Genomic DNA, 25,237 nt, shown 5'->3' on the forward strand with positions numbered 1-25,237 from the left:
ATAAAATATAAGTAGTTATACATTCTGATAGTAGAGTTAGTCAGAAAATATCAAGAGTTATACATTCTGACAGCAGAAGTTATTCAAAATGTAATCAGAGTTATACAACAAATGACTGATTATAAAAAAAGTCAAACTTTGAACCTTGGAATCGGTCCCTTCTCGGTACTTGGTACATCAACCATCTGTAGGTGACAAACAATAGGGATTCAGATTATGTATAACCAAAATTCTGTAAAATCAAATTTCTGTAAAATCCAAAATTCTTTTCACTATTTAAAATAAGAGATAATCAGGAGAGTTATACAGAATAACAGTAGAGTTATACATATAATAACAAAAGTTAGACAATCTGAAACTAAATTTATATAATGTGTAACTCTAGCCATAGAATGTATAACTCTATTAATAAAATGTATAACTCAATTATATCTTTGTATAACTCTAGGCATATCTTGTATAACTCTAGGCATATATTGTATAACTCCGGTATAAAATGTACAACTCTAGGCATATATTATATAACTCGGTTATACATTATGACAAGAGAAGTTATTCAACATGAAATCGAGTTATACAACAAATGACTGCAGATTATAACAAAAGTCAAACTTTTAAACTTAGAATCGGCTCCTTGTCAAGACTTGGTACATCATCCATCCGTAGGTGACAAACAATATGGATTGATTATGCATATATTTAGTTGAAGTTATACATAATTCAATAAGAGTTATATAAAAAAGAATTTTGAATGGTTTGTCATCTCTTCTTTTCAACTAAAATTCTGTAAAATCCAAAATTCTTTTCACCATTCAAAAGAAGAGATAATCGGAAAGTTACCTATACGAGAATAACGATACGATTATACATATAATAACAAAAGTTAGACATTCTGAAAACTAAAGTTATATAATGTATAACTCTAGCCATAGAATGTATAACTCTGGCCATAAAATGTATAACTGTAAGCATATACAATATAATGTATAACTCGGGAATAACTCGGTATAACTCTAGGTATAACTCCAGGCATCTAATGTATAACTCCAAAGTATATATTGTATAACTCTAGGCATATACTGTATAACTCTAGGTATATATTGTATAAATCCAGGTATAAAATGTATAACTCTAGGCATATATTGTATAACTCTAGGCATAGAAACTAAATAGAAGTAGAGTTATACATATAACAATTAGAGTTTGACATTATGAAAGAAGAGTTGGTCACAGAATCAGAAGAGCTATACATCTAGTAACCAGAGTTATACATCTAGTAACCAGAGTTACACATATTGAGTACTAAAGTTATACATCTAGTAACCAGAGTTATACATCTAGTAACGTATAAATAAAAGTCAAAACTTTTAACCTGGATATCAAGTCCCTTGTCAATACTTTCTACAACATCCATCTGTAGATGACAAACAATTGGGATTAAAATTATACATATATTTAATTGAAGTTATACATCATTCTATAAGAGTTATACCAACAAGACGATATTTTTTACCTTTGATTCAGATTTCTTGGAAGTTTTCTTGGCATTTTTCTTGGCAAAACCCATTGTTAATTATCAAATGAACTCGTATTTGATCTGCACAACCATAATTAACAATTGAACAAATCAACATCAGCAAACCCATAATTGAAAATTGAAAAATCAAATGAACTCTTTTTATGATAGTTTAACAAAGGCAATAATTAACAAAAAACAAAGTACAAATCACTAAATAAGGAATGGAAAAAATACCTTATAAAAAAATGGAGACAAGCGAGTTTGCAGGCGAGTTGGAATTAATTGGTAGTGATGAAAATGGCGTCTGTTGAGTTGGAATTAATTGGTAGTGATGAAAATGGAGTTATCAGCAATGTGAAGAAAGAAAAGGAAGACGAAATGACAGGAAATAGAGGGAAAAAAACCGCAAGTTGTTTTGAATTATGTGGAAAATGAGGAGGGAAATGATGACGGACTGATGGACATAACACTATAGCATGCATGGGTTAGTGGGTAAGAGGAGAGAGGTAAATCTAAAATATTAGTTGAGTGGGGTTTTACTCCGCAATCTTGGCCATTGGTTTGCTTGATCCAACAGCCCACATTAGGACTTATGGACTTAATATGATATAATGGACTTAATATGAGAGCATCCCATGAGTCTGGCATCTTAGATGAGTCTAGCATATCAATAAGAACCGTTGGATCTTATTGATCCAACCGTCCTAATTATGACACGTGTCTTAATTTAAAAAAAAAAAAAAAAAAGTAGGCGCGCTGATATAATAAGAACGACACATTCATTATTCATCATAAATTCACTTCCGTTTCTCTCTCTAAAACGCTTGTATCTCCCTCAAAAAACCGCTTCACGTTCTTTTTCTTTGGCAGTTAATTCACTAAACCATAAATTTTTTCCGTAAATTTTATTACATCAAGCAAAATCGCACTAATCAAGTGAAGATCATTATTATATTTACTCAGAATAATCGTTTCGAAGATGACGAAGAGGTATAAAATCGCTCTATTTCATTATATTGTTTTTAAACTTATTTTAACTTTGCATGTTGTTCTTTGTTGCTATTATTGTTGTTATTGTTGTTGTTTTTAGTGTTGATTATACTCTTTTTTCTTCAAATAATCATCGATTTAGGGTTCCTATTTTGCTCAAAGCAGGAAATTGATTTTTCCGCGAAAAATTAGGTTATTATTGTTGTTGTTGTTATTGTTGTTGTTAGTCTTGATTATAGTGATTTGAAGCGTTTATTAATTGATCGAAGAAAGAAATTGAGTTTTCGGTAAAAAAATTAGGTTATTCTTTGTTGTTGTTGTTATTGTTGTTGTTGTTAGTCTCGATTATAGTGATTTGAAGCGTTTATTAATTGATCGAAGAAAGAAATTGAGTTTTCAGTAAAAAAAAATTAGGTTATTACAGTTCTTGTTGTTAATGTTCTTTGTTGTAATTGATTTAGGCTAACTGTTTTGCTCGAAGAGAGTAAGTGATTTTCTGCGTTCTAGTTTTTCGCTTCAAAATTAGGGTTAATGATTTGTAATAAATGAGCAATTAATGTGTATTACCGTTACGCTTTCGATTGATTTATTTGTTCGTCGTGTTGAGTTATTTGTGATTTGCAGGGAATGTTCATTTTCCTGAAGTTAATAATATTTCGAACAAATCTCGATAACAATATTTTTCAAAAGCTGTCATAGTAAAAGTGTATCCCCTATCGTTTTAAAGAGCAAAGAATCGCTTCTACATAATGATGTCTTTGTAGTTTTATATTAAAACAATTGTTTGACAATCTTTGTAACACTGTCTCATTCGTGAGGATACTATCATTCTTATTCCATTCCACATTCTTTCTCAGACTCGTCCACCATCATTCCTCTTGAGTTTAATAATTTGTAATTGTTTTAGTTTTAATGTTATTCTGTTTTGGTTTTTGATAAACAATCTCGGAAAGCGGAGAGGTAGTACTGAAAAATCGCGTCGGTAAGAAGGCCAAAGTGGAAGCATCGGAAAAGACAACGAGCAAAAAAGCGCCGACACAGAAGCCTTCCAAACCGTCGGCCACGGAAAAATGTCGAAGCATCTCATGCGATCAGTATGTCCCTATAACTCTTCGTCGTGTTGGTGATTTGCATGAAATGTCCCTTTTCCTGAAATTAATAATATTTCTCAACAAATCTACATTAACAATGTTCTTTGTAACACTATCGGAGTAAAAGTGTATCCCCTATCCTTTTCAAGAGCAAAGAATTGCTTCAGAATGATTATTCTTGTAGTTTTATATCAAAACAATTGTTTGACAATCTTGTAACACTTGTCTCATTCTCTAAGGATACCATCATTCTTGTTCCATTCCACATTCTTTGTCAGACTCGTCCACCATCATTCGCTTGGTTTAATAGTTTGTAATTGTTTTAGTTTTAATGTTATTCTGTTTTGGTTTTTGATAAACAATGTCAGGAAAGCAGACGTAGTAAGCGAGAAATCTATCGTCGATAAGAAGGCTAAAGTGGAAGCTTCGGAAAAGACAACGAGCAAAAAGCGCCGACACGAAGCCTTCAAAATGCCAAGAACGAAAAACGTTGAAACATCTCATGCGGATCGAGTATGTCCCTATGACTCTTCGTTGTGTTGAGTTGTTAGTGATTTGCATGAAATGTCCCTTTTCCTGAAGTTTTTAATATTTCTCAACATATATACATTAACAATGTTACTGTAACACTGATACAGTAACAACGTATACTATCCTCTATCCTTTTAAAGAGCATCATCATTACCTATCGATGTAGTAGCGTAATTGATTTACTTTCAATCTTATTCGATTTTGATTTTTGGAAAAACAATGTCGGAAAGCGGAGGTGCCCGAAAGAAATCAGTGCGACGAAGAAGGCAAAAGTAAAGATCGGAGAAGACACCTAGCAAAAAGGTGCCAACACAGAAGCCATCAAAACCAACAGCACAGAAGGAAGTCGAAGCATCTCATGCATCTGAGTATGTGTCTAAAAATCTTTGCTCGGCCGCAAGTCACTACTATTAGGGTTTATGATATATTGTCTCATTATTCGTATTCCATTTGTCATTATTCAACGACTTGACTACCATAATTCCTTTTCAATTTAATAGTTGTCTGTTATATTGTTATTGTAAACTTCGATTTTAATTTTTGAAAATAACAATGTCGGGGAAAGAAGAGGTACCGAGAAATCGGCTCCCACTAAGAAGGCTAAAGTGGCCGCATCAGAGAAGCCACAAAGCAAAAAGGTGCCGACAGAGAATGTGCCAAAGCCGACTAAGAAGATGCGGTGAAAAGGCTGTCCAAATCCTACGGTGAAAAGGCGACGAAGGTGCCTACGAGAGAGTCTCACGCTGTGCAACACCTGCTCCTTCAAAAAAGATGCGGTGAAGGAAAGTAAGGTGCCTACTAAAAAGGTGCTTAAGCCACCGAAGCGATACCAAAGGAGCGGTGCGAATGTTCCGATCCGACAAAGTAAAAAAGAAACCAATGTGCCGAGGAAGAAAGCGCGAGAAAAGTCGTCGCATGATGTGCCGGTGTTGTCGAAGGAGCAATCGGTGCCCATTGAGAAGCAAGCAAGTGCACCTCCTCAAAAGGGCAAGCGTGCCAACGTCAAGGCGCGACTAAGCAATCAAAATCGGTTGCAAAGGAGACGAAAGAAGAGGTGCCCAAAAAATTCTTGTAATAAAGAGTCGGACCGAAGGCGGCAATGGCCAAATCTGCAGAGTTGGTGATGAAGAGGTGGCAAAGAAGGTGCCCAAACAAAAGACGGCGGAGAAGGTTGTAGAAAAAAAGAAAGTTTCAGCGGCAAAAGAGCCAACACCAGAAAAGGTAGTAAGCAAGAAAGAGAGCGTGAAGGTGTCTGTAAAAAAGAAACCGACAAACGAGTGCCAAAAAAGGTGGCGAGAAACAAAGAAACTAGTACGAGTAACAAAAAAGAGACCTAGAGATAAGCCCATGTCATCTGAAGAAGAAAGTGATAGACATTATGAGGTTTCGGATGACTCGAGCGTCGACTCTCAAAATGTCGAAGAGGGCTAAAAACAGAGAAGAGACCAGCCAAGACGGTGGTGAAATTTGAAAAAGAAGAGGTCTTAAAAAGTATGTGTCTTTCTAGTGGCCAAAACATATATGTTTAAACTTTCGATTTGATTTGAGTGTTACAAAGAATAACACCTATCTTTGTAACATTTTTATCTTCATTTTGAGTCTCTTTAATGAGATGTCTTGTAACATTGTCGATTATACTTGTTTGTTAATTGATCTTAGAAGGAAATTAATTTTCCATTAAAAAATTAGGTTGTTCTTTGTTCTTGTTGTTATTGTTGTTGTTTGTGTCGATTATCTTTTGATTCGTAATAAATTTAGCCTAACTGTTTTGCTCGAAGTGAGTAATTGATTTTCTGCGTTCTAGTTTTTCGCTTCAAAATTAGGTTTAATCATTTGTAATAAATGAGCAATTAATGTGTGTTACCGTTCTCCTTTCTACTGATTTATTTGTTCGTCGTGTTGAGTTGTTTAAAGTTTCAGTGTTACGGTAACACCTTTCTTTGTATCCTTGTTTTGTTGCTTTCTTACCGCGCTTTGGTTTGTTGGCATAAAATAGTGTCACACTTTGTTTAAGCGGTGGTGCTAATTTACACTTCCTTATTACAAAGGCGGATAAATACCCAACTAAGTGCGGGGCCCGGTCGTTGGTCGATGTTATGAGCAAGTTTTCCGTAAAGCAAAAGAAAGCCATTAAAGAAATTGGTTTTGGAGGACTATTGAAGATGAATATATCGTAGTCCCTTAGGGCTATGAGACTTGCTTGTTGAGGCTTTTGATTACGACAGTTTCAAGGTTCATGTTAGTGAAACAGAGGAGTTTGTGCTGTCACAGTATGATGTTCATGACCTATTTTTACTGCCGGTGAAGGGTAATAATGTGGTGCTGACCGCGACTTGTCGCGGATCCCAGATTGAGGACACTAAGTTAAAAAACAAATGGAGAAGGAAGTTCAACATCTCTACAGCACATAACATCAAGTTAGATTTGGTGACTAGTTGGTTTAAGAATAACAAGGGTGCCTGCGGTGATGAGTTCAAGCAGATGTTCGTTCTTTATGCGCTCTCCACTTTTTTAGCGCCGACTCCAAATTATTCTGTTGATTTCAGACTGTTGAAGGCTGTGGACGATGTTGAAAAAATAAAAGGTTTTAATTGGTCAAAGTATGTCTTTGAGAAGGTAGCTGAGGGTGTCAAGGGGTTGAAGACAGGAACGGTTAAGTGTCTTTGTGGGTGTATTGTGGTGCTACTGTTGGCCTACATTCACCGGTTTGAGTTCCATGGCGAGGTACAACCAACTGAGTTACCTCTGATACAGCATTGGACAGATGAAAGTCTTTTAAAAAGAGTCAAAGACGAAGGAAAGATTGGTTTGTCTAGAACCGATGAGATGTCGAAATGTCTATCCTATTTGTCTTGGCAAGAGATCCCCATTTGAAGGTAATGTGGCACTATCGGTGTAATATCGTCAACGTAATATGGTCACCGTAATATCGTTTCTTGTAATGGCTTTACTTGTAATAACATTATTGTTACCTTACTATATTGTTAATTATTAATATTAATTACTAATTACTAATATATTTACGTAAATAGGATGGGCGAGAATCGATGAAGGTGAGGATGACGAGGCGAGTTTTTCTTAAGAGTAGTGAGGGAAGGGAGTACATCTTGATGGAGAAGCTTCCTGGCATTGAAACAGATGACAAGTTGAAGGAAAAATTTGTTGATGTGAGTTGTTTTTATAAATTTAATTGTCCGCAATTGTTACAACTCCCAAATCGGTATCTAATTCATTTCTTTCTATCGGTTTATTGACTTAGGAGACCGACCTGATGTTTTTGATGTATAGAAGGGATTCCAACCTTGTTCACGAGAGATTTGCTCGGATCGAAGGTTTTCGAATCAAAGCGCGAAAGCAGAAATGACCACTAAAGCTGAATACCTTAAATATGTCGAAGATGTTGTGCGAAAGGCTGAATCGTTGAAGAGGAGGGCGAATGACTTCCCGGTATATACAAGGTCCAAAGTCTGTAGGAAGTTGGAACCATTTCCAACAGAGAAAAGTCCTAGGACAGTTAAGTCGAGAATCCCCTGGTAAAGGAAGTATTGAGCGGTTTAAGTGAGCAACATCATGAAGAAGATGATGAAGAGGATGAGGAGGTTCATGACGAGGACATGCAAGATGAGATGGAGGACGGAGTGGAAAGTGATGATGAGGACGGGGACCGATGATGGCAACGATGATGACGAGGACCGATGATGGAGAGGATGATGATGAGGACGGGGATGACGATGGCGGCGATGTTGAGAGTCGTCTTAAAAACAAGAGGCTTCAAGAGGGTGGCACGGACATAGATAACGAAGAAGAAAGTGCCGATGAGGAGGAAGACGATGAAGAGGATGAAAAGGAAAAGGAGGATGAAGAGGAAGAAGACCAAGAGGACAAAGAGGAGGATGTAAAGGATGTTGAAAGCCAATCTGGTGAAGGTAATAGATCGAGTAAATGATGTTCTTGTTATTACTTTTAGTTATAGTTTTACAATAACACTGTTACTGTAATATTTTATATATATTAATAGTTAGTAATATAATATTCAATTACTTACTTCTGATGTAGATGAAGAGGATGATGCAGAGGAAAAGGATGATGCAGATGAAGACGATGATGCAGATGAAGAGGATGAATCTGGCAAAGGTCAAGAGGATGACGGAGATGAAGAGGAGGAGGATGATAAAGAAGAAGAAAATGAAGACGACAAAGAGGGGAGTGACGAGGATGATAAAGATGCATATGATGAAGGTAATATAGTAACAATACTACAATAATCTAATCACTTGCACTAACACTGTTACATCATCGCTGTTATAGAGTTTTCATTTTACAAATAATTACTAATAATCAATTACTTTCCTTTTAGATGAAAACGATGATGCTGATGAATATGATGCGTCAGGGCAGGGTGACAAAACAACTAGCGAGCCAGAAGATGGATCTGGTGAAGGTAATAGTGTAATGTTGTTATAGGCTTTCTGTTACTGGGTGCTTTTTTAACAAACAATTTAGTAATATATTTTCATTCATTATCTGCTACACAGATGACAAGGAAGAGGCCGAAGGTGATGCATCAGGCCAACCTGAAGATAACCCAACTAGTGAGGCAGGTGAAGAGGCATCTCCTGAAGGTAATTGAGGAATCTATTTAAACTCGTTGTGTCAGAGGATGTAACTGTAACAATGTTACTGTGACATAATTTTAACAGAAATTTACAGTGCATCTATTGTGCCTTTTTTGGTTCAAAGAAAAATTGTTAATATATATTGAATCCAATTACCTGTGACACAGATGACGAGGAAGAGGCGAAGTTGATGAATCGGCAAGCACAAGACAACCCAGCCAATGAGGTGTTGAAGAAGGATCTCCGAAGGTAATAGAGAAATCTATTTGCACTCGTTGTATTAGCGGATGTAACACTTTATTCATTATTCTTTGTAACACTTTGTTATAGTAATGCGATATTGTGTCGTAGTTTTATCGAGAAGTTTCTGATGATATATATATTCAATTATCTGCTACAGATGACAAGGAATAGGCGAAGATGATGCATCGGGCCAAGTGAAGAGAACCAACGAGGGAGGGAGTGAAGAAGGATCTTCTGCAGGTAATTGAAGTAGCAAATTCTGATAACTGCTTGTTAGTATAACTATGAGGCATTGTTGGTCCGAAAAACATTAGTAATTTATATTCAATTCAATTACTTGTGCCACAGATAACAAGGAAGAGGCCGATGATGATGCATCAGGCCAGGTTGATGACCAACCAACCCGGTGAGGGAAATGAAAAGGAAGATGACGATAAAGATGAAGAAGAGGATGATGGGAATGAAAAACCAGATGAAGAGAACGATGATGATAAAGATGAAGATAGTCTTTGGCGATATAAACGAAGATAACGAGAAGGAGGATGAAGCAAACTGGTAATGAAGACGCCGATGGGAATGATGAAAAAGGCGAGGAAGGAGAAAAACCCGGTGAGGTGATGATGAGACGGTTGGCGACGAAGAACCAATAACTACTCAATACGATCGGTAGCGAGAAGATGACGCGATGATGAAGTTGATATTGTTGATGATTGCAGTGATGAGATCCTTTATGACGATTACGACGAAGATACTGGCGACCACTATTTGTTACATGTCGAAACAATCAAGACCGGATGCGCGTGATGGATCCTCGCTACTACTGCACAATCGAATGTGGCCTACCGACTCCGGATCTAACACTTGTGTCCAAGACTATGATAAAACACAAGGAGATAATGGCGCCTATTCTTGAAGTTAGGAAAGAAACAATTGACTATTGTTTTATCGACGATGACGAGAACCTCTCGGATACGTGAGTACTTTATTTACTCTTGACCTTTGTGATAAACAAAACGTTTTACTTTGCAAATGAATCTTTTTTTCAATTTGAATAGTTATTCTTGTTAAACTGTTACTCTATTAAAAGGTGTTCGACTATTACATATCATTTTCCAACAGGGAAAGGCTTGTCTCGTATGGGAAGTATCACTTCATTCCAAGGGAAGATTTAATTTCATTGGCTCTTGGTGAGCTTATTTATATAATGGTGGTGAATGTTGGTCAATGTTGCTCAATGACCTCATCTCGAGAAATGTAGCAAGTGATACACCATTGAGGATCTTCATGGGCTTGGGTCAATTTGTATATTCTTGTAATAAATAAATTTTTATTCTTATTGATTTTGTGTTTCTATAATGTTTATTGACTTTGTATTTATATTTATTTTTGTAGGACGCATTAGCAACTATGTCAGTTGGAAAACCCGTTCAAAACAGACATTTAGAAAGTGAAGTTTTTCTTTGTCCTTCACACAAAGTGGATCAAATACAACCCGAGTCCTTTGAATTTCGATTTGTGATATGGTAAACCACATTATCGTTAATTTTTTTTATTCTTATATAAGTAGAGTGTATAGAAGTTCTGTTTAGCAATGATATATATACGCTTAATTGCGGATATTCATTCCACTCATTCTGGAGGACCACTTTTTCTGTGCTTGCATAAATTTCATGTCGAAAACCGTTGACTACCTAGACAACAAACCCTTATATGCCAGATCCCGAAAAGCAAAAATGGCAAGAAATGCGGTAAGTTTCTCTACTTACAGTAACAATGTTATACCTTTAAATTTCCATTAAAAAATTTGGAAATCATTGTTACAGTAACATAGATACAGTAACAGTATTACTTTTTGTGCAGGCAAATATCATGGGGAAAATGTTGTCAGAAATGCAAATTGCAAAAGGCTCCAAAGTGGAAAGTTTCCCACTTCAGAATGTGAAATTTAAATGGCAGAGCATTGCAAAAAATGTGGATTGTGGGGTTTTCATGATGATGCACATGGCTTTCTACACGGGGAAGGTTTTTGACTCTGAGCTGGGGGATGAACGGAAAAGAATGTTGTACCGTGCTAAAATATGTGCAATACTTGTTCTTAGCTACTTAAATCAAGTACGAAAAGAGGTGCAAGGGAGGATATCAAAATTCAGGAATGAAAGGGAACAGCTGAAGGAAAAGCTGCTGCAAAAAAGAAGGCTGGAAGAGAAGAAGGAAAAAAAAGGAAGAGGAAAAAAAGGAACAGGAAAAAACAAAGAAGCCACAGGAAAAACAAAAGGAGGAAGAGCCCAAACAGCCGAGGGTGAAGTCGGTTGCTTACAAGCGTTCTCCTAGAGCAATTGGTGAAGATGAGGAGATAATATTTAAATTTCATAAAGATGATGCTATGGGATGTTCTCTAGGTCACGGTGAAATTGACGGTGATATATTCCTAATCTCTGAATTTATGAGAGCAAATCGAAACTTTGTCGGTCAACTAATGCGAGAAGGCACGTTCTTGATTATGCGTTTATGGATGATATCGACTTCCACAAAAGGTAAAATACTTGTTGTTACTATGAAAGTGTTCTTGTTACACTTTGTTTCGTAAAAGTGTTTTTAAACACTGTTTATGTTACATTGTTTCTGCGAAAACTCTTGAGTAATCTGACTCTTATGGTTACGTAACGGTGAGATCCCGGCTGCGTTTGGAGACAAACGGGAGGTTGACAAGAGCGATATACTCTCACTACGTCCTAGGAGTCACACAAATTGGATGGTGTTTGAATGCTGGTCTCTACTCTTGAATTATGTCGAGAACAGCAAAAGAGGCACAAGGGCAGCAAGGCCAACCATACTTTACTTAGGACAAGGTCACATGGTAAGTTGCATCGGTGTTAAATGTCTGCTTCTGTTCAATAACATATGATTCTTTTACAAGGGAAATCTAACCCTTACATTTTTTTTTTTTATTTTTTTTTTTAAAACTACAGCATGCTCTACTGGCTGTGATGCAGGAGGATAGTGAACAGTTTGATATAAAGAGCGAGTTGTTTGAAATTTGGGATAATTTCATCAACGCGAGCAAGGCAAATTACAGACTTGATGCCGAACTTATTTTTATACCTTGTTTGGATGGCTATCACTACTACGTGTGTGTATTAATTTCCTCAACAAAGAGATTAGTGTGATCGACGGTCAATCGTATGCTAATCGGGAGTCTTCATTCACTTACGACATCGCAATGGCGTGTAAGTCCCCTGAATTGTCAAATTGTATGTTTACGATTTGATTTCAGATTTCGATGTTACGAATACGTATCTTTGTAACATTTTTATGTTGTTTGATGTTCTTGTTACACATATCTTTGTAACATTGTTGATTACTCGGATATCTTAAGCGATAGTAAAAGGAAATTAATGTTACATTTTCGACGGGCGGTTGCATGAGTGACTACCTGGACACACAGGGCGACGTGACGGTAACTGAAATGCTCCGCTATCTTGTGGTAAATGTGAAGTTTAAATGGCAGAAACGGGCTTCCGTATTTGAAGAGTCAGCCTGTATCACTATGACGGCCGTAGTCTCCAATTTTTGGGATATGCAAACAAGTCTTCTTTGCTCAACAACACATTTTATCGGCGGGCATGTGCTTCCCAAATTGCTTCATGTTTGCTCATGGCTGACATCAACAAAATACGGGCTGAATTGTTGATTTGTCTGTTGAAATCTTCAAAAAATCAAAGAAAACAATCTGGCCTGATATAACTGCAAGGAGGGAAGCCGCTAGAATGCTCAAAGGGAAGGCAACGGAAGATGAATTGTCAGACAAAGAACCACCGATTGAGAATGAACCGAAGTCACTCAACACCGAAATGTCTGTACTTCGTTTTAAAGTGAAAATCAAGTGATGTACTCTAAAACAATGTTACTTTAACAACGTAATAGTGGCTGTCATAGACAGTGGAACATATTTTCGAATATTTTGGAATATATTACAAATAAGTTTATTCTTTATATGATAACTTATTATATGCAGAATTCATTAACTATGTTATCGTATATGTGTGACAGATTTCAAGAGTGAAAAGAGAAAACATAATTTGACGTTTTGAATTCTTCACTCTTGTAAATTATATAATCGCACTTCATAGGGAAAACGAAACATGGGTTGGATAAATTTCATGTCTTATTTTGTCTTTTGGAATTCAAATATTAACTGTTTTTTTAAAGCATTTAATTTTGAAAACAGTTTTTAAAATGTTAGTGTTTTTTTTTAAAACAAAAAAAGTCGAGACAAAATGAAAATAATGTTACTGTAACACTGTGATAGTAATAAATGAAAATTATAATAAAAGATTTTGACGCTTTGAATTCTCCACTCTGTGCAGCATTTATAACTGGACTTAATTATGGGGAACATGCACGTGGTTAACATCAATCATCATTTAAAAACAGTTTTCAAAGCAGTTAATAAAAGTGGTTTTTAAAGCAGTAATTTTTTTTTTTTTAAAAATAACTGTTTTGTTTTTCACAATTATCTATAAATAATCTCATTTTAAAAAAACACAATTATGTTACTGTAACAGACGGTTTTGACGCTTTGAATTCTACAATCTGCAGTAGTTATCTTTCTAAAACAGTTTTTCACTTTGTTCAAAGTGACATTTTTCAAGGCAGTTATTTTTTTTATTTTATTTTTTAAAACTGTTTTGTTTTTTTCAATTATCTATAAATAATCTCATTTTCATTCAACATTTACACTTCATTTTCTAAACAAAAAAATAAGCCAAGACAAATTCAAAGGTTTTTCATGTCTAATTTTTTTTTAATCTTTTGTAATATTAAATATCTATAAAGATTATGGATGGTTTAATATTACAACTGTTGCTAAAATTTCATTTATTATATGACTACCTTGCTCTAATTGAGGGAAAACAGTTTATGTTTGTTTATAAATAGATTTTGTTTTCTCTAATTTAGGGAAAACGGTTTATTTTTCTGTTTTAATAGGTTTTTTTTTTGTTGCAACAAGAGAAAAATGGAACAAATTCAAAGGAAACTAGAAGACACCAAGTTTGAACTGGAAGAAATGACAAGGCATAGAGATTCATTACTTGAGCAGGTTATATCATCTGATAGTAAGGTAATAAAAATGCTAGAACGAGTACAAGTGCTTGAAAATGACTTGAACAATGCTGAAGCTCATATCAAGTTTCGATGGCGGAAAACAAGTGTATTGGGAAACTGACTAGAAGAAAATAAGTCAAGAAATACACTGAAACCGATTTAGACCGTCAATTTCTCCTTGGTGTTCTGACTCTTAGGGAGTCATATGCTAAACTCAACCCTTCGATTAACAGGAAGTGCCCTCTTGTTGTCAAAGCTATTGAAGAGATGGAAGGTTACGGGAATAATCGAAAAATGAATTGCTAGAGGCGAAACCATGCGTTCATTCTCCTCCGTGAATAAACGACTAAGAAGGGAGTAAAAGATTTAATATTTCCTTTCTTTATTCTGAGTTTATGCTTCTTGTGATGACTTATATTTAAGTTAACTATTATTCTTGTTTCTAAGTATTTCGTTTGTAATCAGTGTTTGTAACACTTGTTTTTAATGAATGACATCTTAATTCGGTTAATTGTCCAATTTACTATTAGAATTGTGGTATATTAAATTGAACAACGATTATGTAACTATGTTTAAAATTGTCAAAAAACGCTCCTAAAACGGGACGGAAAAGGGTTTAGGGTTGGATTAGGCGGCACCGCTTCGCGGAGCCACGTAATCCAACCCTAAACCCTTTTACGTCCCGTTTTAGGAGCGTTTTTCTAAACCCTTTTCCTTAAACAAAGGTTGTTCGTAGTACAACAGTGTTACAGTAAAACCAAAACTAAACCCTAGGGAAGGACGGGTGATACCCTGTCGTGGACGGGATTTAAATTTGGGGAAAAACGCTCCTAAAACGGGACGGAAAAGGGTTTAGGGTTGGATTAGGCGGCAGCGCTTCGCGGAGCCGCCTAATCCAACCCTAAACCCTTTTCCTTAAACAAAGGTTGTTCGTAGTATAACAGTGTTACAGTAAAACCAAAACTAAACCCTAGGGAAGGACGGGTAATACCCTGTCGTGGACGGGATTTAAATTTGGGGAAAAACGCTCCTAAAACGGGACGGAAAAGGGTTTAGGGTTCGCGGAGCCGCCTAATCCAACCCTAAACCCTTTTCCTTAAAAAATCGTGGTGCGAAAAAACCAAAACTAAACACTAGGGAAGAACGGCTGATATCCTGTCGTGGACGGGATTTAAATTTCGGGAAAACCGCTCCTAAAACGGGACGGAAAAGGGTTTAGGGTTGGATTAGCGCAGCACTTGCGCTTGTGAGCCGCCTAATCCAATCCTAAACCCTTTTCCTTAAACAAAGGTTGCTCGTAGTACAACAGTGTTACAGTAAAACCAAAACTAAACCCTAGGGAAGGACGGGTGATACCTTGTCATGGACGGGATTTAAATTTGGGGAAAAACGCTCCTAAAACGGGACGGAAAAGGGTTTAGGGTTGGATTAGGCGGCACCGCTTCGCGGAGCCACCTAATCCAACCCTAAACCCTTTTCCTTAAAAAATCGTGGTGCAAAAAAACCAAAACTAAACCCTAGGGAAGGACGGCTGATACCCTGTCGTGGACGGGATTTAAATTTGGGGAAAAACGCTCCTAAAACGGGACGGAAAAGGGTTTAGGGTTGGATTAGGCGGCAGCGCTTCGCGGAGCCGCCTAATCCAACCCTAAACCCTTTTCCTTAAAAAAAGGTTGTTCGTAGTACAACAGTGTTACAGTAAAACCAAAACTAAACCCTAGGGAAGGACGGGTGATACCCTGTCGTGGACGGGATTTAAATTTGGGGATAAATGCTCCTAAAACGGGACGGAAAAGGGTTTAGGGTTGGATTAGCTTTTCCTTAAAAAATCGTGGTGCGAAAAAACCAAAACTAAACCCTAGGGAAGGACGGCTGATACCCTGTCGTGGACGGGATTTAAATTTCGGTAAAACCACTCCTAAAACGGGACGGGAAAGGGTTTAGGGTTGGATTAGGCGGCACCGCTGCGCTGAGCCGCCTAATCCAACCCTAAACCCTTTTCCTTAAACAAAGGTTACTCGTATTACAACAGTGTTAAAGTAAAACCAAAACTAAACCCTAGGGAAGGACGGGTGATACCCTGTCATGGACGGGATTTAAATTTGGAGAAAAACGCTCCTAAAACGGGACGGAAAAGGGTTTAGGGTTGGATTAGGCGGCACCGCTTCGCGGAGCCACCTAATCCAACCCTAAACTCTTTTCCTTAAAAAATCGTGGAGCAAAAAAACCAAAACTAAATCCTAGGGAAGGACGGCTGATACCCTGTCGTGGACGGGATTTAAATTTGGGGAAAAACGCTCCTAAAACGGGACGGAAAAGGGTTTAGGGTTGGATTAGGCGCGGCGCTTCATGAGCCGCCTAATCCAACCCTAAACCCTTTTCCTAAAAAAAAAAAAAAAAAAAAGGTTGTTCGTAGTACAACGATGTTACTGATAAAACCAAAACTAAACCCTAGGGAAGGACGGGTGATACCTGTCGTGGACAAGATTTAAATTTGGGGAAAAACGCTCCTAAACGGGACGGAAAAAGGTTTAGGGTTGGATTAGGCGGCTCGCGGCGGTTGCCCGCCTAATCCAACCCTAAACCCTTTTCCTTAAAAAATCGTGGTGCGAAAAAACCAAAACTAAACCCTAGGGAAGGACGGCTGATACCCTGTCGTGGACGGGATTTAAATTTGGGGAAAAACGCTCCTAAAACGGGACGGAAAAGGGTTTAGGGTTGGATTAGGCGCGGCGCTTCGCGGAGCCGCCTAATCCAACCCTAAACCCTTTTCCAAAAAAAAAAAAAAAGGTTGTTCGTAGTACAACAATGTTACGATAAAACCAAAACTAAACCCTAGGGAAGGACGGGTGATACCTGTCGTGGACGGGATTTAAATTTGGGGAAAAACGCTCCTAAAACGGGACGGAAAAGGGTTTAGGGTTGGATTAGGCGGCACCGCTTCGCGGAGCCGCCTAATCCAACCCTAAACCCTTTTCCTTAAAAAATCGTGGTGCGAAAAAACCAAAACTAAACCCTAGGGAAGGACGGCTGATACCCTGTCGTGGACGGGATTTAAATTTCGGTAAAACCACTCCTAAAACGGGACGGGAAAGGGTTTAGGGTTGGATTAGGCGGCACCGCTGCGCGGAGCCGCCTAATCCAACCCTAAACCCTTTTCCTTAAACAAAGGTTGCTCGTAGTACAACAGTGTTACAGTAAAACCAAAACTAAACCCTAGGGAAGGACGGGTGATACCTTGTCATGGACGGGATTTAAATTTGGGGAAAAACGCTCCTAAAACGGGACGGAAAAGGGTTTAGGGTTGGATTAGGCGGCACCGCTTCGCGGAGCCTCCTAATCCAACCCTAAACTCTTTTCCTTAAAAAATCGTGGTGCAAAAAAATCAAAACTAAACCCTAGGGAAGGACGGCTGATACCCTGTCATGGACGGGATTTAAATTTGGGGAAAAACGCTCCTAAAACGGGACGGAAATGGGTTTAGGGTTGGATTAGGCGGCAGCGCTTCGCGGAGCCGCCTAATCCAACCCTAAACCCTTTTCCTTAAAAAAAGGTTGTTCGTAGTACAACAGTGTTACAGTAAAACCAAAACTAAACCCTGGGGAAGGACGGGTGATACCCTGTCGTGGACGGGATTTAAATTTGGGGAAAAACGCTCCTAAAACGGGACGAAAAAAGGGTTTAGGGTTGGATTAGGCGGAGCAGCCGCGGAGCCGCCTAATCCAACCCTAAACCCTTTTCCTTAAACAAAGGTTGTTCGTAGTACAACAGTGTTATAGTAAAATCAAAACTAAACCCTAGGGAAGGACGGGTAATACCCTGTCGTGGACGGGATTTAAATTTGGGGAAAAACGCTCCTAAAACGGGACGGAAAAGGGTTTAGGGTTGGATTAGGCGGAACCGCTTCGCGGAGCCGCCTAATCCAACCCTAAACCCTTTTCCTTAAACAAAACAAATCGTATAACAAATTGTATAACATCATATCTTTGTAAAACTTAGGAAATATGCTCCTAAAACGGGACGGACAATGGTCCTAAAACAATATTTATTCTTTGTATAAAATGTTGTAAGTCTTTGTATAAAATGTTAACTATGATGTAGGAAAATCGAATGACTTTTTATTGTGACATGATATTGCCACAAAGAACACAGAATTCTACTTTTTATTTTTTTGTGACATATTATTGTCACAAGAACACAAAATCCTACTAATTATTGCTAAGGTCACAATGTTCTTTGTAACATCATAACAAAAAGATATCAAACTTTTTTCTTTTTAGTTGCTTTCTCAAAGAGCTACATCGCTATGCGAAGAGGGCATGTTCTCTGTCGTGGGTAAATATTTCTTTGCGCAGTATGCACATAGCCTCTTTGGCTTGGTCGCTTTTTCAATGGCCTGTTGTTTAGTGACTTCAATCTTTTTCCACGCCCTTGTTGCGTGCTTGTTCGAAAGGTGGATAGTGACTTCTTGACGACGAGCTGCAGCCCAACAAAGCATCTCCATCTCTTGGTCTTTTGTAAGCGGTTCAATACATAACTTCTGTCGGAACTCAACTAGGAGGGATGCTAACTCTTCCGTGTGTTCAACAGGTAAAGTTTTGAGAACACCAACTATCCGACGGAACTCGACCATACATTGCACAAATGACTGTTATCGACGTAGCCATATATGAATCCTCAATGACATTCCCATTCGAATCAAGCTGGAAGTAAAAAAGAGGTTCTTGTTTATCATGGTGACAATATTACTATAAGAAATTATGGTTACAATGTTACTGTAAAATAATTGTCGTAACAAGTCAAAAATCCTTTGTAATAATGTTTTCGAATCAAACCATTCGCTGCGTGTGTGTTATTTAGCCAACGATCTACAATGTACTTGCTTGGTATTCGCCCAATTCCTTTGCCCTTGTACACCCACAGAATATGCCTGCAGAGTAATCCAATTCTTTCGAACAGTTTACACTCGATATCGCATCCGTGCTTCTAAGGTCCAACCTCACCTTGAAAATTCTGTCTGTCTCAAAGATCGATTACATGAATTATGCGCACATGCTCCTCCTTCTCAAAGTCATCAACACCACATGAATCGGTAGCCATTACTTCTTCTTGAAACACCTTGAACACAGCATGTGTGTATATAATAGCGCCATGCTTTTCTATAGGTAATTCTGTCTTAAGCTCGGGGAAAGAGTGGTCATTTGTTATAATCATCGCACCTTCGTGTATAGCTGCTGGTCCATAGCGATTTGGAACCTGGTTTTAATGCAACAAGGATTAAGCAACAAATTATTTATCTAACAATGAAACAATGGTACTGTAACATACACTGTTCCCGGCATTGTAAGGAATGAAAAAGAGTTGTTTACCTCATCCAAAATTCGACCAATGTACCAAAGTGATTCTCATAGCGCTTGAAAAACGAATTTGTACTTTCGATGTTGTGTTGTTCTTAATATGCAGCCCAAGGCAAGGTCACGATGGTAGGCAGGAATCCAATGGTGTATGTCGTCGAACATTGTAGTCAACCAATCATTATCTTCCAGCTCGAAATCTGAAATGACCTTCTACCACTTCTCTTCAAACTCCGACGGCTCCATATCAGGGTCCCAAACAACGGCGTTGAAGCGAGCAAGGAAGTCCGTGTCTCTGCAGAGTCTTTGAACCAACTTTGTCTCGTGATCTTTTGTGTAATATGCCACATATAATAACGATGCCTAGCTGTCTTGAAAATGAGAAGGAAAAGCCTGTTGTATGCGGTCATAATGAAACAACAAGTCGAACGTGATATTGACCAAAGTGATAGGGAAAGAGCAAGTGAGTAAATTTAAGTAAGTCATTCGATAAGAACATTGTCACACTATTACCTTCTTTATGCCGGGCATTGATCCGTGATCATGAACTGCGGCTCTTTTTGTCCCATGGCAAATCAAGAAATGCTTGAAAGGTCCATTGGAAGGAGATGTCATCCTCGTGTAACAGGAGACAACCGGCAAACAACACCGACTTTCTGTGGTGATTAACACCTGTGAATGGTGTAAAAACCATATCATACTTGTTGGTTCCGTAAGTAGGGTCGAAGCTCACAGCATCCCCAAAGAATGAGTAGTTTCTAATATATGTAGCATCAGCCCAAAAGAACTTTGTTAGACGGTTTTGCGGATCAACATCATAGGCGAAGTAAAACTGGGGTTGGGTCGCTTTGAGTTTCTCGAGCCGATCGATGAAAAGGTCAGCATCTCGTAACCCAATGTAGCACTTGATATCTCTTTGAAAGTTCTTAAAATATATCAATGTAGCACCGATATTTTCATACCCATTGACAAGTTCCTTAACCTGTCTAAAGGTCAATCCAGCGCCAATATTCAACTTGGAGTTGTCCAAGATAAGCGTCTTCTGGAACATATCAAGGGATCGTGAAATCTTATCGAGATCTCTGTTACAGACAGAGGTGAGACGATGATTGTGGACTTCAGAAAACTCGTCAATCATAGCTGGGCCATCAAGGCCATGTAGAAGGGCAAATCTGACGTACGCTCGGCATCCAATTCTTGTGATTTTAACTCGCCGTGTAACCTGAACTAGCGTGGACGAACCATCACCCATATTCTCATCATCCTTGGTTCTGGGACGCTGTTTCGGTTTAGATTCCCTGAACCCTTGACGGTTGCAGACTACGAATTTTTGATGTGCAACACCACCTCGTAGTGTTTTCGTACTGTGCTTCCGAGGGGTAAATCCACATGCCCGAGCATAAACCTCGTAGAACTTGATTCCAGCCTCAAGGGAGGCGAAAACTGCACCAATGGTAGGTCTAAACTTGTGCTCAACCACACGCATCCAGCGCTCACCTCCATTAGGCGTGTGAGATAGAACAAGCTGATTATTTGCTTGAGGATTGGGTTGCTCTTGGATAATTGGCGTAGAATGGGGTTGAGTGACAGTACTTGAGTCTGTAATACAAAAAGGAAAATATGAGTATTAGTGACCTGAAATACAACGGTGGTATTACAAAGAGTAACATTGTTACTGATAATACTAGTACTATGACAATGTAGTGACATAAGGATGGACGGGAGAACAGGAAATATGCGAAGAGGTTGGACTACAATTTAGAACAAGAAACTAAAGTACATCAAGTAATGCGGAGAACAAGAGGACATCGAAGTGGTACAACATATGTTATATGTGCAATGGAAATGAATATATGTGATTGTGTTACAATAACATTGATATTGTAACAAGTGAGCCTGTAAGCATTGACAAAGAAAACAGAATATACTGAGACGGGGGAACAGGAATATACAAGACAGGAAAAGAGGTCAAATATAATGAAATTTGACCTAAATTGAACGAGAAAATCAACAAATACAAGGATATTTGACCTAATATTTAAGACAAAAGCAACTACGAGTATAATCAAAGGAAAGGAGACCGTAAATTGAAGTAGAAGTGAACGGATTTCATTAAAATTGAAGCAAACAGAAAATCGATTAACCTAAAAAACTGAAAAGCAACAGAATAAAGACAAATTAATCAAAATTGACGATAAAGCAACTGCGATTGTAAGCAGAAGCAGAGGAAAACGCAAATATGAAAATTCGATAGGAAAAACAACAAATACAAGGAGATTGCACCTAATATTTAAGAGAAAAGCAAATACGAGAATAATCAAAGGAAAGGAGACCGTCAAATTGAAGTAGAAGTGAACGGATGTCATTAAAATTGAAGCAAACATAAAATCGATTAATCTAAAAATGAAAAAGCAACGGAATAATGAAATTACAATAGCGAATGATCAACGACATAGAATCCAGATGAAATCGCGAAAAGGCGAAACGAAAGGATTACGGAAATTACCTGTTTGCATGTTAATGTCGGTAGAATCTGCATCCATTGTAGCAACGAGAACCTGGAAAACACACGAATTTGATTGATTTGTGAATGAATTGATAAAAGCGAGTAAAAAACAGGAACCTAGGGTTTGTTTGCTTGATTCAGAGGATTATTTTCGACTTAGAGAGAGAGATATAGAGAAAGCGAGGAAAAGAGACGGAGGAGAGAGAAAGTGAAACTGAATTATGAGGGGGCAGGTTTGAATTCTTAGCTTTTATACGTTTGTTATAATTTCTGAGATTTAATCTCAGCCGTTGATTAGGAGTAGATCTAATGGATGAGATTAAAATGCTAGACTCACCTAAGATACCTAGACTCACTTGATGCAATTTCTATATATATATATATATATATATATATATATATATATTTGGGATCCAATGAGAACCCTATTCCCATGAGAACCATGAGAACTGCTGTCCACCGTCAGATCAAATGATCCAACGTCCCAGATCCAACGCACGTCTTCTTGTTGTAATTAATGGGTCTTTTGTCTTTTTGCTGCTTTTAATTCTATCTCCCCTTCTCCCTTTCTTCTCTGTTCATTTTCCTAATTTCCCAAAATCATATACCTCAATGTTTGTACGCTCATTTTATCAATTTTCTCTTAAGTTTCCCTCTTTTCCTTATCATTAAAAGTATGAATCATTCAATTTGTAGCTGGTTTCTTTTTAATTTGCAGTTCTTTGTCTTCTCCTCATATCCTTACAATTTGTTTGTTTAATTTATAGTTTTATATGATATCCCGATCGATCGTTTTTGTAAATTTATCATGCTTATGTCCTTCGTTTCTTAATTACGATCGCTTTACAACTTTTGTTCTAAATCTTTTTACCCTATTTCTTATGGTAGTTTTTTTCCAATTTATATTCATATTTGTTAATTTTTTTTTTCAATTATGATCCAGTTTTGTTGTAATTGTCACTTGATTTTTCAATCTATGACCATAATTTTTTTAGTTGTTTATCTTTAAAATTTGAAGAACATGGTGTTTTGTGTAATTATTGTTGGTAGTGATGAGTTTCGACCCTGAAACATTTGGCTTCCATGTAGAATTTTTACCAACTGCTTGTACATTTTATCGCCCCGAGTACAGTTTAAGAGCAAAGAGCAAGACGCATTGCAGCATAATGTCTTCTGAACCTTTGGTACAACTGTTCTGAACTTATAATATATGTGTTCTGAACCTTTAGTATATATGGTACGACTCCTATTCAATTGAGTCCGAAGGATAACTCCTTAAAGTAGAATACAAAATAGTTATATGTACGCTAGTAGTTACTTGCTTGTCTGCGCAAACTCTTACATGAGTCGTAAAGCATTAAATAGCCATTGTCACAATCTATCAAATGTTGCCCCGAACCTATAATACATGTTTTGTGAACCTATGATACATATTTTCTGAACCTATGGCTCATATTTTCTGAACCTGTGTTACATGTGTTCCGAGCCTGCGATACATGTGTTCTGAACCTTTGGCACGATCTATAATTATGTACTTATCATTAACATTCTTTAATAATTAGTCAAAATTACACGAGAAAATAAATAATACTACATTAAACAATTATATGGACATTACGAATTACTTGTTTCAACAAGCCCTTCCATGGATCGTAGAGCATGAAATACCAAAATTTGCAATCTATCAAAAGCTTTTATGAAACCTATGGTACTTATGCGCTGAATCTTAGGCATATACGGCCGATTTTTTAGTATCAATCCTTAAAGCTACGCCTAATAATTTGTCAAAACCACTTGAGAAAATAAATCATACTCCCTTTATTCTAGTTAATTGTTGTCCTTTGGTTTTGGCACAAAAACCAAGGAAAGAGGATGGAGCCAATTATTCGATGACAAATGGATCAAATTGAGTGTGAATGATCAAATTGCTCATCAAATGCATTCCTAAAATTGAAAGGACAACAATTGAATGAGACACTCCAAAATAAAATAGTATAACAAATGACCGGGCCGGAGGGAGTACAATGTTAAACAAACCATATAAACATCAAATAACTTGAGGTACAAAAAAAAAAACAAATTAGGAACATTCGAAATTATTTGTTTTTTCAAACAAAATTATAAAACGTGAATCACCTAGAAATACAATTTGAAAAATGTGAGGTGAAATGAATTTATGCAATTCAATTCGAAATTGCAAATAAATGAAATTTCGTACATGAAGGAAATCACGTCTATTGTTTACCTATTGTATAATTGAATTAATGATTTCCTTTTGAATGATGATTTCCTTGTAATTAATCTGATAATCTTTCGCTAGGACGATTAATTACTAATTTCCGCAAGACCTCAATATTTTTTTTGTAGGACATCACGTCTTTTTTATTTCATTGATGAGTAAGATAAAAGAAACAGGGGTTAGGGGATGGGTTATGTAAAAGGGAGGGTATTTTAATAATTTGGTAGTTGTGTTGAGGGGTAAGACGCGCGTCAATCAACTCCACTTATTTTGTACATCCAATGGTGGATAGGGGTTCTCACGGTTCTCATGGGAATGGGGTTCTCATGGGATCTTAACCCTATATATATATATATATATATATATATATATATATATATATATATATATATATATATATATATATATATATATATATATATAGAGAGAGAGAGAGAGAGAGAGAGAGAGAACCATCAAGATAATGAGAACTGTGAGAACTCCATCTTACGGAATTTTTTTTTAAAAAATAATGACATATTTGGATTCGGCATTGAATTTTATGGCTAGAAAACATATTTCTTGGTCCAAACATTATAAATTATTGACGCAAATCGAGGCGAAATACATTTTATTAATTTTCATACACCGACTACCCATTTTCTCGTATCTAACAATTTTCATGCACCTAGAACTCGTTTCGTGCATGTAGAGCCCGTTATTATCATGCACCTAGTAATCAATTTCATGCATGTAAAAATTTTCATGCACCCAGTATTCGTTTTGGTGCATTTATAGTCATTTTAGTATACCTAATTGTATTTTTGTACATTATGTTTATATTTTGTTAATAAAATCAATAAATTTTGTTTAGTTATACCAAATAATGTGTTTGAACAAACTAACTTAAGGCTAAATGATTCACCTAAACTTTCAAATCGAGATTTGGTAGAGATTTAATGATGGTTCTCATTATCTTAGTGGTTCTCATAGGATCCCGACCTATATATATATATATATATATATATATATATATATATATATATATATATATATATATATA

At 37.0% G+C, this 25,237-nt stretch overlaps 1 protein-coding gene across 1 annotated transcript; it reads right to left on the reverse strand.

Annotated features, from left to right (window-relative positions):
* Positions 1-19,991: 19,991 nt before the first annotated feature.
* On the reverse strand, positions 19,992-21,993 carry LOC141620195 (protein FAR1-RELATED SEQUENCE 5-like). Its single transcript, XM_074437128.1, has 2 exons — positions 21,957-21,993; positions 19,992-21,049 (listed from the first exon to the last, which is right to left on the reverse strand). Exons 1-2 carry the CDS (start codon positions 21,991-21,993, stop codon positions 19,992-19,994), a joined length of 1,095 nt encoding a protein of 364 aa, XP_074293229.1.
* Positions 21,994-25,237: the final 3,244 nt, after the last annotated feature.

This window comes from Silene latifolia, chromosome X (assembly GCF_048544455.1).
Source record: "Silene latifolia isolate original U9 population chromosome X, ASM4854445v1, whole genome shotgun sequence".
Taxonomy (NCBI): Eukaryota; Viridiplantae; Streptophyta; class Magnoliopsida; order Caryophyllales; family Caryophyllaceae; genus Silene; species Silene latifolia.

Bases quoted from the DNA above. Each gene is read 5' to 3' on its own strand.
- LOC141620195 (XM_074437128.1), bottom strand. From the start codon at position 21,993: ATGGATGCAGATTCTACCGACATTAACATGCAAACAG. The intron at 21,050-21,956 runs GTAATTTCCGTA...TTTGTATTACAG, and splicing joins CGACATTAACATGCAAACAG to ACTCAAGTACTGTCACTCAA.